General features: G+C 40.2%; 1 protein-coding gene across 1 annotated transcript; it reads left to right on the top strand.

Moving 5' to 3' along the window:
* The first annotated feature begins 4711 nt into the window (after window positions 1-4711).
* Window positions 4712-9210, top strand: LOC145404000 (uncharacterized). The gene is made up of 2 exons (XM_080275604.1): window positions 4712-4734; window positions 8028-9210. Exons 1-2 carry the CDS (start codon window positions 4712-4714, stop codon window positions 9208-9210), a joined length of 1206 nt encoding a protein of 401 aa, XP_080131730.1.
* The last annotated feature ends 2295 nt before the right edge of the window (window positions 9211-11505 follow it).

An 11505-nucleotide genomic window follows, 5' to 3' on the forward strand; every position in this document is an offset into this window, starting at 1 on the left:
TACTAAAACCCTGCCTAATGTAAGCTTCAGTGGCACATATGATACTCATCTGCCAGCTCAGCGAATTGCCAGTACCAGTTTCATGAACAAAGCTGTGGTATTCTGGAAAACATGACATTTAATGGGAATTGTCTTTACCAGAGGACACCAGCTTCACTGCTCTACCTCACAACTGCACAGGTACTTTGGCCCATCTAGAGGTAGTGCAGAGCTCACGACGGGAAGAAACTGACTTAGATCATTTGAGGTTGGGTGGGGGTACTGGTCGCAAATCCTACAATCCGCACACCTGCCAACAGCGTACCTTATATTCTGAAAAAGTACACGGCTTAGATGTTGGGTTTGAATTTATTACATTTTAAACCATTTACCCCTTCAGTCTGAATATCTCATGTACATTTTATTCTTGGTATCTTCAGAGGATTTTGTTTTGGTTATGGGAGACTTTTTTTTTATGGAGGAGTTAGGATCAACTGCCATTAGAATACGGGAAACCCTCGATGTTGAATAATATTGTCTGCAAAAGGGAAAAGTACAGAAAAATGCTGGATTCATAGAGTAAATAAGTTGAGAGGTAACCATGCCAGCCAAAAAATGAAGTCCATTCGGTTTGGGTGGCGAGAATACGTGTTTTCAGCAGAGCATGGGCGGGCTGGTCGGTCGGCCGGTTGAATAAAATCGTGTTCCATAAAACTTATAAAACTTATGCATGCGCGAGAGGGTTAATAAAAGTTCCGGAAAAATATCAAGAACAAAATAAATATATATGTCAGCAGAATGCAAGTCTTAAACAAAACTGTGGAAGTCAGTCAGTGCTTTATGTGGACTCTGACTGAAAAGACGGAAAGATGGTAATACTGATACCCTGAATTCTCTATGCACAAATTTGTCTCTTAATACTGAAAGAGTACATTTAACCCGCGGCATCCCATCGACATGAATTAACATCCACACGTTTTGTCACTGCCAATCCCACTGACGTACATAAACGTGAATCAATTGCAAGGTCCCTAATTTGCACAATTTTCAATTTTCGCGAGTGATTTTGTATATGTATACACGGGACACCTTCCTCTACAAGATGCCAGGCAGGGACAATGCCTTACCCAGCATGACCTCCCACCCTTCCTGCATGCCATTGTCTCAGCAATTCACCTGTTACCAGTGACCTGGCCAGTAAAGCCATATCATGCCACGGTACGAAATTCAGGGCCAGAGTGATTCCCCAATTGATGACAATGTGGAGGAGAAACTTTACATAGCATTAGAGGAAGAAACAGTCAGACATGATGATCAGGTAATGTCGCCAAAAAAGGTCAGGTATGTTAATGTGTTTCATGAGTGAAACAATGCTTATATTGCCTATATTACTGTGTGAAAACCAGTATTCTCTCGTACTACATATAAACTCGTACCAAATAAATAAATAAATACCGTTTATGAGTGATGTGGAAAGGTTACACTCCCATAGAACTCGTTTTCTTTGGAGCCAGCCTGCTAGAAAACACAGTAAGGTGAGGAGGTACTGCTACCTGTATAGAGTATTTTAAACCTCAGATGAGCGATTTCTCTATGATTTTTCGATGTTTCTCACCAAAAGCGGAGGGTTGAGCCAAAAAAAAATTTTTCCAAAAATGGTCAGGATTCGGGGGAGTCAGAGGTGGAAAAGTGGTCGGGATGGGGCTGGTTAAAATGACTGGCCTTACTACAGATATATAATAAAAATCAAATGTGAATCCAGTCTATCAGAGATCGAATTCAATGGTTGTTACAGAACATTTGTGATGAGGCTCAGTTAAAGATTGGTTGTTAATGTTTAACCCCTACACCGCGGGCATGTTTACCGATGTTTTGCGTGTGCCGCGGGGTTATTCGGGCTCCGACACACTCTCAAAAAATATTTGCCAAAAATCAGTTATTAGTCCTAGAATATTAAAATTACATATGCTTATGGCACATACCTTCAGCTTTCTCCTGGAATGTTTGTTGAGCCTTCGTCGGTTACCGTAGGACTTGTGGAGACCTCTGAAGTTGGGTAACGAAGTCTCCACTTTACACTTCCCGACAACCCGTAATATGATTACCACAGCCAGATATTAACACTATAAACACTACTTTATGATTTTCATGTAGTTTGGGATCCATACTCCAAAAAAAAAACACTGTGAAAGCAATGAAAATTACGAGAACGTCTGACCGTCGCACTTGCGCTAGTTCGCTCTTGGTACTCTGTCATTTATTATTCATAAAACCCCTCACACTTTATATTTCTATTACTATATAACACTTATATATATCTACAGTCTTTATCCATAAGTTTCCTTCAGTAGTATTAGTTTATTGTGACTGTAGGGATTCAATTTCTTTCAGTAAAATACGTAGCATTCACTTTCTCGTCCTGTATACTAGCACTGAGAGTGAATGTCACTTTCACCTTCACTCTCATAACTCATAGTATTCAGACATGCTAGAGTGAAACTTTCACTTTCATTACTCCTAGGGTATATACTCGTATTCTTATAATACTACTCATTTACATTTCTATTTACGTTCTCTATTTTATTTACGTTATTTACATTTCTATTTTATTTACACTGTGTTATGCACTGTCACTTGAAGTAACTTGTAAAACTATTTTCCACTGTTCACGTATATTTACATACATTACTTTCACTTGCTGCTTACACATTATTTACAATTCCACTTGCACTGTTTTACTTAATAGAAAGATCGTAGTTACTCTTTTATCAATTGTCAGTCCTTTACCTCTTTCTACACGAGGTTTCGTAGGGGGTAAAGGTCACAGGGCCCTTTGCATGGGGGTGGAAAGGCCCTGAAGCTAGCAAGAGCAAACAGACGTACCCCCACACCGGAATATGAGAGTGAACTGATGAGGGTGGGCCGGGGTAGAGGCCTACCTAGGGAAAGCAGCACTGCCAACGTTTAGCCTCTTGACACAGCTATTTATAGCACTGAAATGATTGGCAGGAAATCTAGACAATACATTATAAATTAGGTAGTTCCAGTTGATGTAAATATCACTTAGGCTTCTCCCTTCCCTCCTTATATGTATATTTATTACGAAAATAGATTATACGGCATATTTCAAGAGGAAATAGCGAAAATTAGTGAACGAGTGCACGTGAAGTGTTGTCAGGTGATAATTAGCCAATTCCAGGTATATGGCACTCTCACTTACCTTATTTCTTTCTTGTATATAATATTTGGTATAAGAATAGGGCATAGGGCTTATTTCAATGGATGAAATCAGTGAAAAATTCCAGGGAAGATTTACTTAGTGTAGCACGGCCAGGCAGGCGAGAGGATAGGGTAATGGAGGGGTGGTAGGGAGGGGAGTCAAGAATGGGGAGAAATGGCTAAATTGTCAACAATGGATGGGAGTACAGATGAGAATAGGAGTGCTGACTAGTGTTGGACATTGGCAGTACTGATAGATGATACAAACCCCCACTTGGAAGCCCAGGTGAATTCAAAATAACACAGAATCACAAAAGCGACGCCCCGCGGTATGATCCCTTGCTCCCAAGCGTCACGAAAGTGACGCCCCGCGGTTAGGGGGTTAAAGTGAATGAAATAACACAGCTGCAGTAGAGTCTGTGGTTCGAGGTTTAGAGATCTGTCAAAAAAGTAAAACATAAACTGCTATCTTATGATGTACTTTTCATTCATACTATGTCAAGACACTATTATTTCCCTTATAGTATCCAGTAAGACCTTGATTACGAGTCATGTGCCGTAAATTGAACTGAATCGTCAAGTAGAAGCAAAAAAGAAACTTGTGCAGTCGGATGCAAGGCATTATACTGGTTTGAAACTGTAAACGGGACATCACCAAAAAGTATCCAAACAAAATGTTTTTGCAAAATTTCAGAGATATGAACAAAGCCTAAGCCTCATTTCTGTGTATGTTTCTCATGGATTTATGTTATACATACAGGGTTTTAATAACAACAGGGTAGCTCTGACACAATAGCCTCTATCATCTTTTGATTGTTGATACCAACCTTGTTTGTTTATTTGTTTTGTTAATTCATCCTACAATAATATTTCAATTATTTTTTTGCTGCACCCACAGGGGCAACCAAATATAGTGATTGTCTCTCAATGTGTCACTCCCTTCCTCCCTCACTGATTCATTTACTATGTTATTATTCTTTCTTAAAGAACAGGGCCCAGGCCTTATGAGAGGAATAATTGGAAAACGAAATTTTGCACAGTGGTTGACCTTTCCCAGGACAATGTTTCATTTAGGGTGGGATCCCAAGGGACTGCCCCACACGAGGCAGGCAGGTCCAGGGTCCCACCCAAAACCGTTCAGCACGGCCAGTTTTTACCTAGGAACATTAACTTCTCAACAGTGGTGGAGTTTCACTAGCTCCAAGTCATTAGCATGAAGGGTGGGACCTGCGAGGGCTACCCCACACGGTAGAGGGGTCTCGGACAGTCATTATGCACAGCAAAAATTTTAAACCAACGAACATGATATTTTGCATTTTGATAGATGTTCTCCCCGTCTACGTTTTGGTAAGGGTAGAAACACTAAGGGTCACTCCGTCGCCGGGGAAGGGGCGGTCCCAGCCATGCTGGCAAAACCGTTATGCACGGCTATAGTTTTTTACCTAGAAACACGAAATCTTACATATTGATAGTCAATTATCCCGGCCACGTTTCAGGCACGGTGGGATCTCCGATGGCCACCCTCTACCGCGAGGCGTGAGGCAAGGGGAGTGGGGCCCCAGTGGGGACGATGCTATACTTTTTTGCCTAAGAACATGAAATTTTGCACAGTGGTAGATCTTTACTGGGACTAGGTTTTAGGCAGAGTGAAACCACCAAAGGCAATCCTATGGGTGGTATGGTCCCCGGGAGTCCTGGCTATAGCATTATGCAAGGTCATGATTTTTTACCTAAGGACACGAAATTTTGCATACCGGTAAACGTTCGCCCCAGCTACGTTTTAGACAGGGTGAGATCCATTATAGTCACCTCTCAAAGTGGCACTTCTCCTGGGGGGGACAGAGCCATAGCTTTTACGTAGTCAAACGAAATTTGGGACAGTAATGGACCTTCGACTGCCCAAAGTATGGGACCTCCACGGTTCACCTCACCGTCTGCCCCTTGAATACTTTTTTTTTTCCCTTAAAATATTGCAGAGGTGGGTGCTCCTATTAAAGGTGTCGTCTGTCTTGTTTTTCTTTGTACAGTCTGTGTTGAGTATTTTCTGCTAGATAAGTTCATGCTATGGATTTATATTTTCTCAGGTGCATTTCTTTTCTTTGGTACTTCCGCCTCGGCACAATATAAATGCCAACAAAAGAATAGAATGAAAGTGAATAGGACGTTATCAAGGGTATAAAAGAAGGCCAAAACTGAGCGTAAACAGAAGTAAAGATAATATGATCCAAGTACCAACAAAGTTAAATACAAATAAAAGTTGATTGGTGCTTTGCATAATATGGACTAATATATACCATTCTAAGGAATTTAGTGTATGATTACATTCTAACAGTTTTACAATTTGAGTATAAGCATTCTTTTTATTGCAGCCTTCAAAGAAAACACTTTGCACAATAACTGTTAAATCTTTAACTGAAAGTTGTTAAAATGTTGTTAGTGTTGCGAAATGAGAAATACCTGATGATCATGGATGCAGCTGGAACATTTGTTGATTAAAAATGTTCTATAGGCAGCATAATGTGTGGAGAAAACTAGGCAGAATGTAGATAAAGAGAGGAAGAACAAAGATACCTCTGGAGTAGACGAAGATATAGGAACGAGTAGTGTGATGCGAGAGGAATAGAGAACCAAAAAGAGAACAGCATATAACGAGAGGAAAAGCAGATAAAAAGGAAAAAGAAAGAAGAAATAAAGAAAGGAACGAACGTAGAAGAATGAAGGGATTTGACGAGGAAAAATATTGTCGCAAGGGAGAGGGGAAAAAGGAAGGGAAGGTGTAGAAATAAGTTGCTCCTGGGGACGAGTTGAAAGAACAGAAAGCTTTTGGCACCCCAACTCACTATCCTGCACCCATGATCCAGGTGGAGGTTGAGGTGGGTTTGAGTAGGAGAGAAGAAAAGGACAGGGTAAAAAGTTCGGGCAGGTCACAAGGTTTAAGTAAAAGCCTATTTCAGGCACGAATGAAACAGCTTTCGGAATTCGCATAATAAAAACTTAAAATAATTCATTACTCTTCTTAGTTAAAATAGATTTGTGCCTATTAACTACTGAAGGTCATTTGAGCATATACTAATATAGATTTGATATTTGAGAAGGGAAAGCTTTGTTACCTCTGCATCCCTTCTTGCAGAGATTTTCATTTATGAAACGAATGAAACATGCCATATGAACGAAGATGTCCTAAAGTACAGTTATGAACTACCAGGTAATCAGCAGTACGAGTATATTGTTCATTTTATGAATGTAGGAACAACGTCTACTTTATAAAAGCACCTGCGCCTCATTCTGTGTGTGTGTGTGTGTGTGTGTGTGTGTGTGTGTGTGTGTGTGTTCTTACCTAATTGTTCTTACCTAATTGTATCTTTACAGGAATGAGTCAAGCTCTTACTGTCCCGTGTCTTAAACCATATTTATCGTACTTATCCTTAAATTTGTGAATTGTTTTGGCACACACTATTTCATTCGGTAGTGCATTCCATTGATCAATTGCTCTGTTTGGGAAACTGAATTTCCTTACGTCTTTATCACCTCTCTTCTTATGCAGTTTTTTGCAGTGTCCTCTTGCTGATGCTTCTCCATATGTTAAGTAATCATTTATGTCTATTTTCTCCTTCCCTGATATGCACTTATATAGCATTATCATGTCACCTCTTTTCCTTCTCTCCTGTAAAGTTGGTAGATTCAGTTTATTTAGCCTTTCTTCGTAGCTTAGGTCCCTTAAGCTTGGTATCCATCTTGTAGCGGCCCTTTGAACTTTTTCAATCTTGTCTATATGCTTTTTGAGATGAGGACTCCAGACTTCTGATGCATATTCCAGGGTTGGTCTAATGAATGATGTTATTATCCTTCTTAGCACGTCTTCATTTATGTATGTGAATGCTATTCTCATATTTGCAAGCAGTGTATACATGTTCTGTACCTTCTCACTGATGTGGTCAGCCGGAGATAGTCTGTAATTGATAATCACACCTAGGTCTTTCTCTCTTTCTGATGTGTATAGGGTTTTATTTCCTAACTTATAATCCCAATCAGGTCTTTTTCCACTTTTACCAAACTTGATTACATGACACTTGTCCACATTGAATTCCATTTGCCATGTACTACTCCATTCATGAAGTTTATTTAATTCTTCTTGTAGCTCTTTGCAAGAGTCTGTGTTAGTAATTCTCCTTTGTATTTTTGCATCATCTGCAAACATATTCAGATAGCTCTCATTTCCAGTGTTACTGTTTATATCATTTATATACACTAAAAACATGATTGGTGCCAGCACTGAACCTTGTGGTACTCCACTATAGTAGCCGCAGCGAGAACTGAACGCTGTGGTGGGGCAGGCGAAATGACCTGGGATTCCCCCACTGTAGCCATATCCACATGTCACCGACCATCGGCCACCGCTGCAGCCCCGCTCCATGATCCTTACCCTGTGTCTCTGGCTTTCTCTTTCTCTCTCGGTTTCTATATAAACTGGTGTATTTCCGAAACTAATTATGAAATTATTATGACTTTTGTTCCACACCACCACTGAGGTAAAAATCAAGGAGAGTTTTCTGTATAAAGGTTCCCCCCCCTCCTAAATGTGGCATATGAGCGAGGGAGTACGGCCTTGCCGATACCTCCGCCTGACCTATAATTATACACTCGCCAGAACTGACCTGCCCTCAGGCAAGTACAGTCTCGCTAAGGATCGTTCTCCTGTTTCAAGCTCGCCATATGGCCACTTCACAGCCAAGCTAAGGCTGTTATCTACAACGTAAGCAGGTTTTTCTTAGAAGAAAAGGAAAATGGAGCACCTTTAATGCCACTCTCAAAAGCAGTTGCACGCACAGCTATGGCCACCAAGACAAGCGAATCAACAGGAGAAGAATTTGTTCTTCATCTCAAGCTACACCACAGAAACTCACGTTCACCTCACCAAAGAAGAAGATTCGTGCTGAACCTGTTACAGGTTTTGATGACTTTGACAAGTGTGTATTGAGAAGAACTGTCTTGGGGTTTTATGAGAGGAAAGAAATTCCAACTGTGTACAAAATAAAAGAAGAGCTCAGTGAAAAAATCGGCTACTGTGGTAGCGAAACTTCCCTTCGCAAGGTCCTGCTCAAAACAGGATTCAGATTTGCAAAGGTTGATGGCCGAAGATTCCTTATGGAAAGAACTGATGTCGTTGCAGCTCGGTCAAGATTTTTAAGAGAAATGCGGCAGCTTAAACAGTCCGGCCACAACTTTGTTTATCTTGATGAAACTTCGGTGAACCAAAACTACACAGTTGGAAAGTGCTGGACTGATACTTCATCTCAAGGAGCAACAGGAGTTAAGCCGCCCACAGGAAAAGGAGCACGACTGATTATTCTCCATGCTGGAACAGCAGACGGTTTCATCAATAATGGTGAGCTGGTGTTTCAAGCAAAAAATGATGGTGATTACCACCATCAGATGAATGCTACAGTTTTTGAAGAATGGTTCCGTATGCAGCTGCTACCCAACATTCCACCAAACTCAGTCATTGTGATGGATAATGCATCGTACCATAGCAGACAAGTGGAGAAATTGCCTACATCTTCATGGAGAAAAGCCGACATCAAGAACTGGCTGATGCAAAAGCGAGTTGCAGTCAGTGATGCTTTGTCAAAAGCTGAGTTATATGAGCTGACAAAGACTTACCGTACGGACACGAAAAGATATGTGACAGATACAATTGCTATAGAAGCAGGCCATCGCGTCGTGAGATTACCACCGTACCACTGCCAATATAATCCCATAGAGCTGATCTGGGCTCAAATGAAGTGCTACATATCGAAAAGGAACAGCTTTAAAATGGTTGACTTCAAACCTTTGGTTACAGAAGCCATAAGTGCCGTCACTCCAGAAAACTGGAAACAAGCAGTCAGACATGCCGAAGAACTTCAGGAACACGACACGAAGCAAGACAGAGCAATTGAAATGTATGTGGATTCATTCATCATACACATTTCAGAATGCTCCGATGAATTCTCCGATGAATTTTCGGACTAAATATCAGAGAGGATTATGCCTCATGGGGAAACCTCTATAAAAAAAAACGCGCCTAGACTTTTACCTCAATGGTGGTGTGGAAAAAAAGCCAAAATAATTTCGGAAATACACTACTTTTCAGAGAGAGAAAAAAAAAAATACGGAGGTGTGTGTGTGTGTGTGTGTGTGTGTGTGTGTGTGTGTGTTGCTACCTCTATCTATCTATCTATCTATCTACCTACCTACCTACCTACTTCCCTACCTACCAACTTACCTACCTACATTCCTACCTACCTACCTACCTACTTTTCAGAGAGAGAGAAAAAAAATTCGGAAGTACACTATTTTTCAGAGAGAGAGAGAGAGAGAGTGCGAGTAAGGGGCGAGGATGGAGAGCGGGCTGGTGACATGTGGAGACGTGGCAAGACTGGGGGAATCCCGGTCAAGCCCCTGACCACACCCTGGCGTTCATTTCTCGCCGCGGCCACTATAGTCACTTCTTTCCACGATGAGTAGTTTCCTCTTAGTACTGTCCTCATTTCTCTTTTTATGAGAAAGTCTTGCATCCAACAAAACAGTTTGCCTCGACTTCCTCCTTGATGGTACAGTTTCCATAAAAGTCTTTGGTGTGGTACTGTGTCGAAAGCTTTCTTGAAATCTAAATAGATACTGTCCACCCATCCTTCCCTTTCCTGTATTGTGTTTGTTACTCTGTCATAGTAGCTCAACAGATTAGTAACACATGATTTTCCTTTTCTGAAACCAAACTGTCTTTCTGTTATCATACTGTGTTCTTCTAGATGATTTACCCAAGCTTTTCTTATAAGTTTTTCTAATACCTTGCTTACAACACTGGTCAGTGATACTGGTCGGTAGCTGAGTGGATTTTGTCTATTTCCTTTCTTGAATAAGGGGACAATATTTGCTTTTTCCCAAATATCAGGTAGTTTACTTTGACTCAAGGATTTCTTTAAAATTATAAATAATGGTTTACTTAACTCCTTTGCACATTCTCGTAATACCCAACATGAAATTTGATCAGGACCACTTGCTTTTCCTCTGTCTAATCTACTTAACTCCTCCTGTATTACTTTTTCTGCTATTTGTATATCTGGTAGTATGTGTGGACATGCGTGTTCCACATAGTCCCTCTCAAAATTTTTTTCTTCTGTAAAAACTAATTGGAAATTCTTATTTAGTGCTTCACAAATATCTTTTTCTTGTGTATAAGTGATTCCCTCGTCCGTAATGGATTGTATTATATCTTTTACTTTGGTTTTGCTTCTGATATAGCTGTAAAACAGCTTTGGTTGATCACTACTTTTATTTATTATATCCTCCTCAAACTGTTTTTGGGCTTCCCTCCTTATTCTTGTATAGTCGTTTCTTGCCTGTTTGTAATTATTATACGCCCTTTCACTATTGTGTCTTCTGTATCTATTCCACAACAAATCTCTTCTTTCTTTTGATTTTTTACATTCTATATTGAACCATTTCTGTATTTTCTTATCTGCTTCTTTGTGCTGTGGGATGTACTTCTGGACTCCTATTTCATAAAATTCACAAAATTTTTTATATACAGCATTTAAATCTTGTCCTCTAAGCTCATTTTCCCAATCAACTTCTAAGAAATACTTCTTTAGGTCTTGATAATCTCCTTTTTTATAGTTTAGGCTCTTTTTGTAACTGTCATTGCTGTTTACTATGTCATATGCTATCCTGAAGTTGTAATTTAGTACTGCATGATCGCTTTTGCCGAGTGGAGGGTGATATATTAAACTGTCAATATCATTTTCTTGCCTAGTAAATATTAGATCTAGCACTGAAGGTACATCAAGTCCTCTTTTTCTGGTAGTTTCCCTCACATGTTGCGTTAAGAAAAACTCTTGTACGAGATCCAGGAGCTTTTGGTCCCAACAGCTTTCTTGGCTATTTATATCTAGAGTATTCCAATTTATATTTGTATTGAAGTCCCCAGTTAGTATAATTCTTTCCGATTTCTCTTCCATTTTATGTAGCAATGATCTCATACTCTGAATTGTACTCTCTGCCAGGTCCTCATATTCGTCTGTTTCCCATGTGTTTGATCTGGGTGCCATGTACAAATTGGCTACAATTACTTTACCTTCAGATGTGTCGATCTCTACTGCAATCAGTTCTACTTGTGATGTGTGTGTGTGTGTGTGTGGTGTGTGTGTGTGTGTGTGTGTGTGTGGTGTGTGTGTGTGTGTGTGTGTGTGTGTGTGTGTGTGTGTAAAGTTGCAAGTCATCGTGTAGGTGGAATTTGGTAAGCGATTGGGTGAATGGGCAGGGTAG

Source organism: Coenobita brevimanus, chromosome 62, assembly GCF_032717465.1.
Source record: "Coenobita brevimanus isolate Jiangsu-jjx chromosome 62, ASM3271746v2, whole genome shotgun sequence".
Classification (NCBI taxonomy): Eukaryota; Metazoa; Arthropoda; class Malacostraca; order Decapoda; family Coenobitidae; genus Coenobita; species Coenobita brevimanus.

Coding starts and splice junctions, on each gene's coding strand:
- LOC145404000 (XM_080275604.1), top strand. CDS start 4,712: ATGGCCACCCTCTACCGCGAGGC. Junction 4,735..8,027: donor GCCACCCTCTACCGCGAGGC/GTGAGGCAAGGG, acceptor TTGCACGCACAG/CTATGGCCACCAAGACAAGC.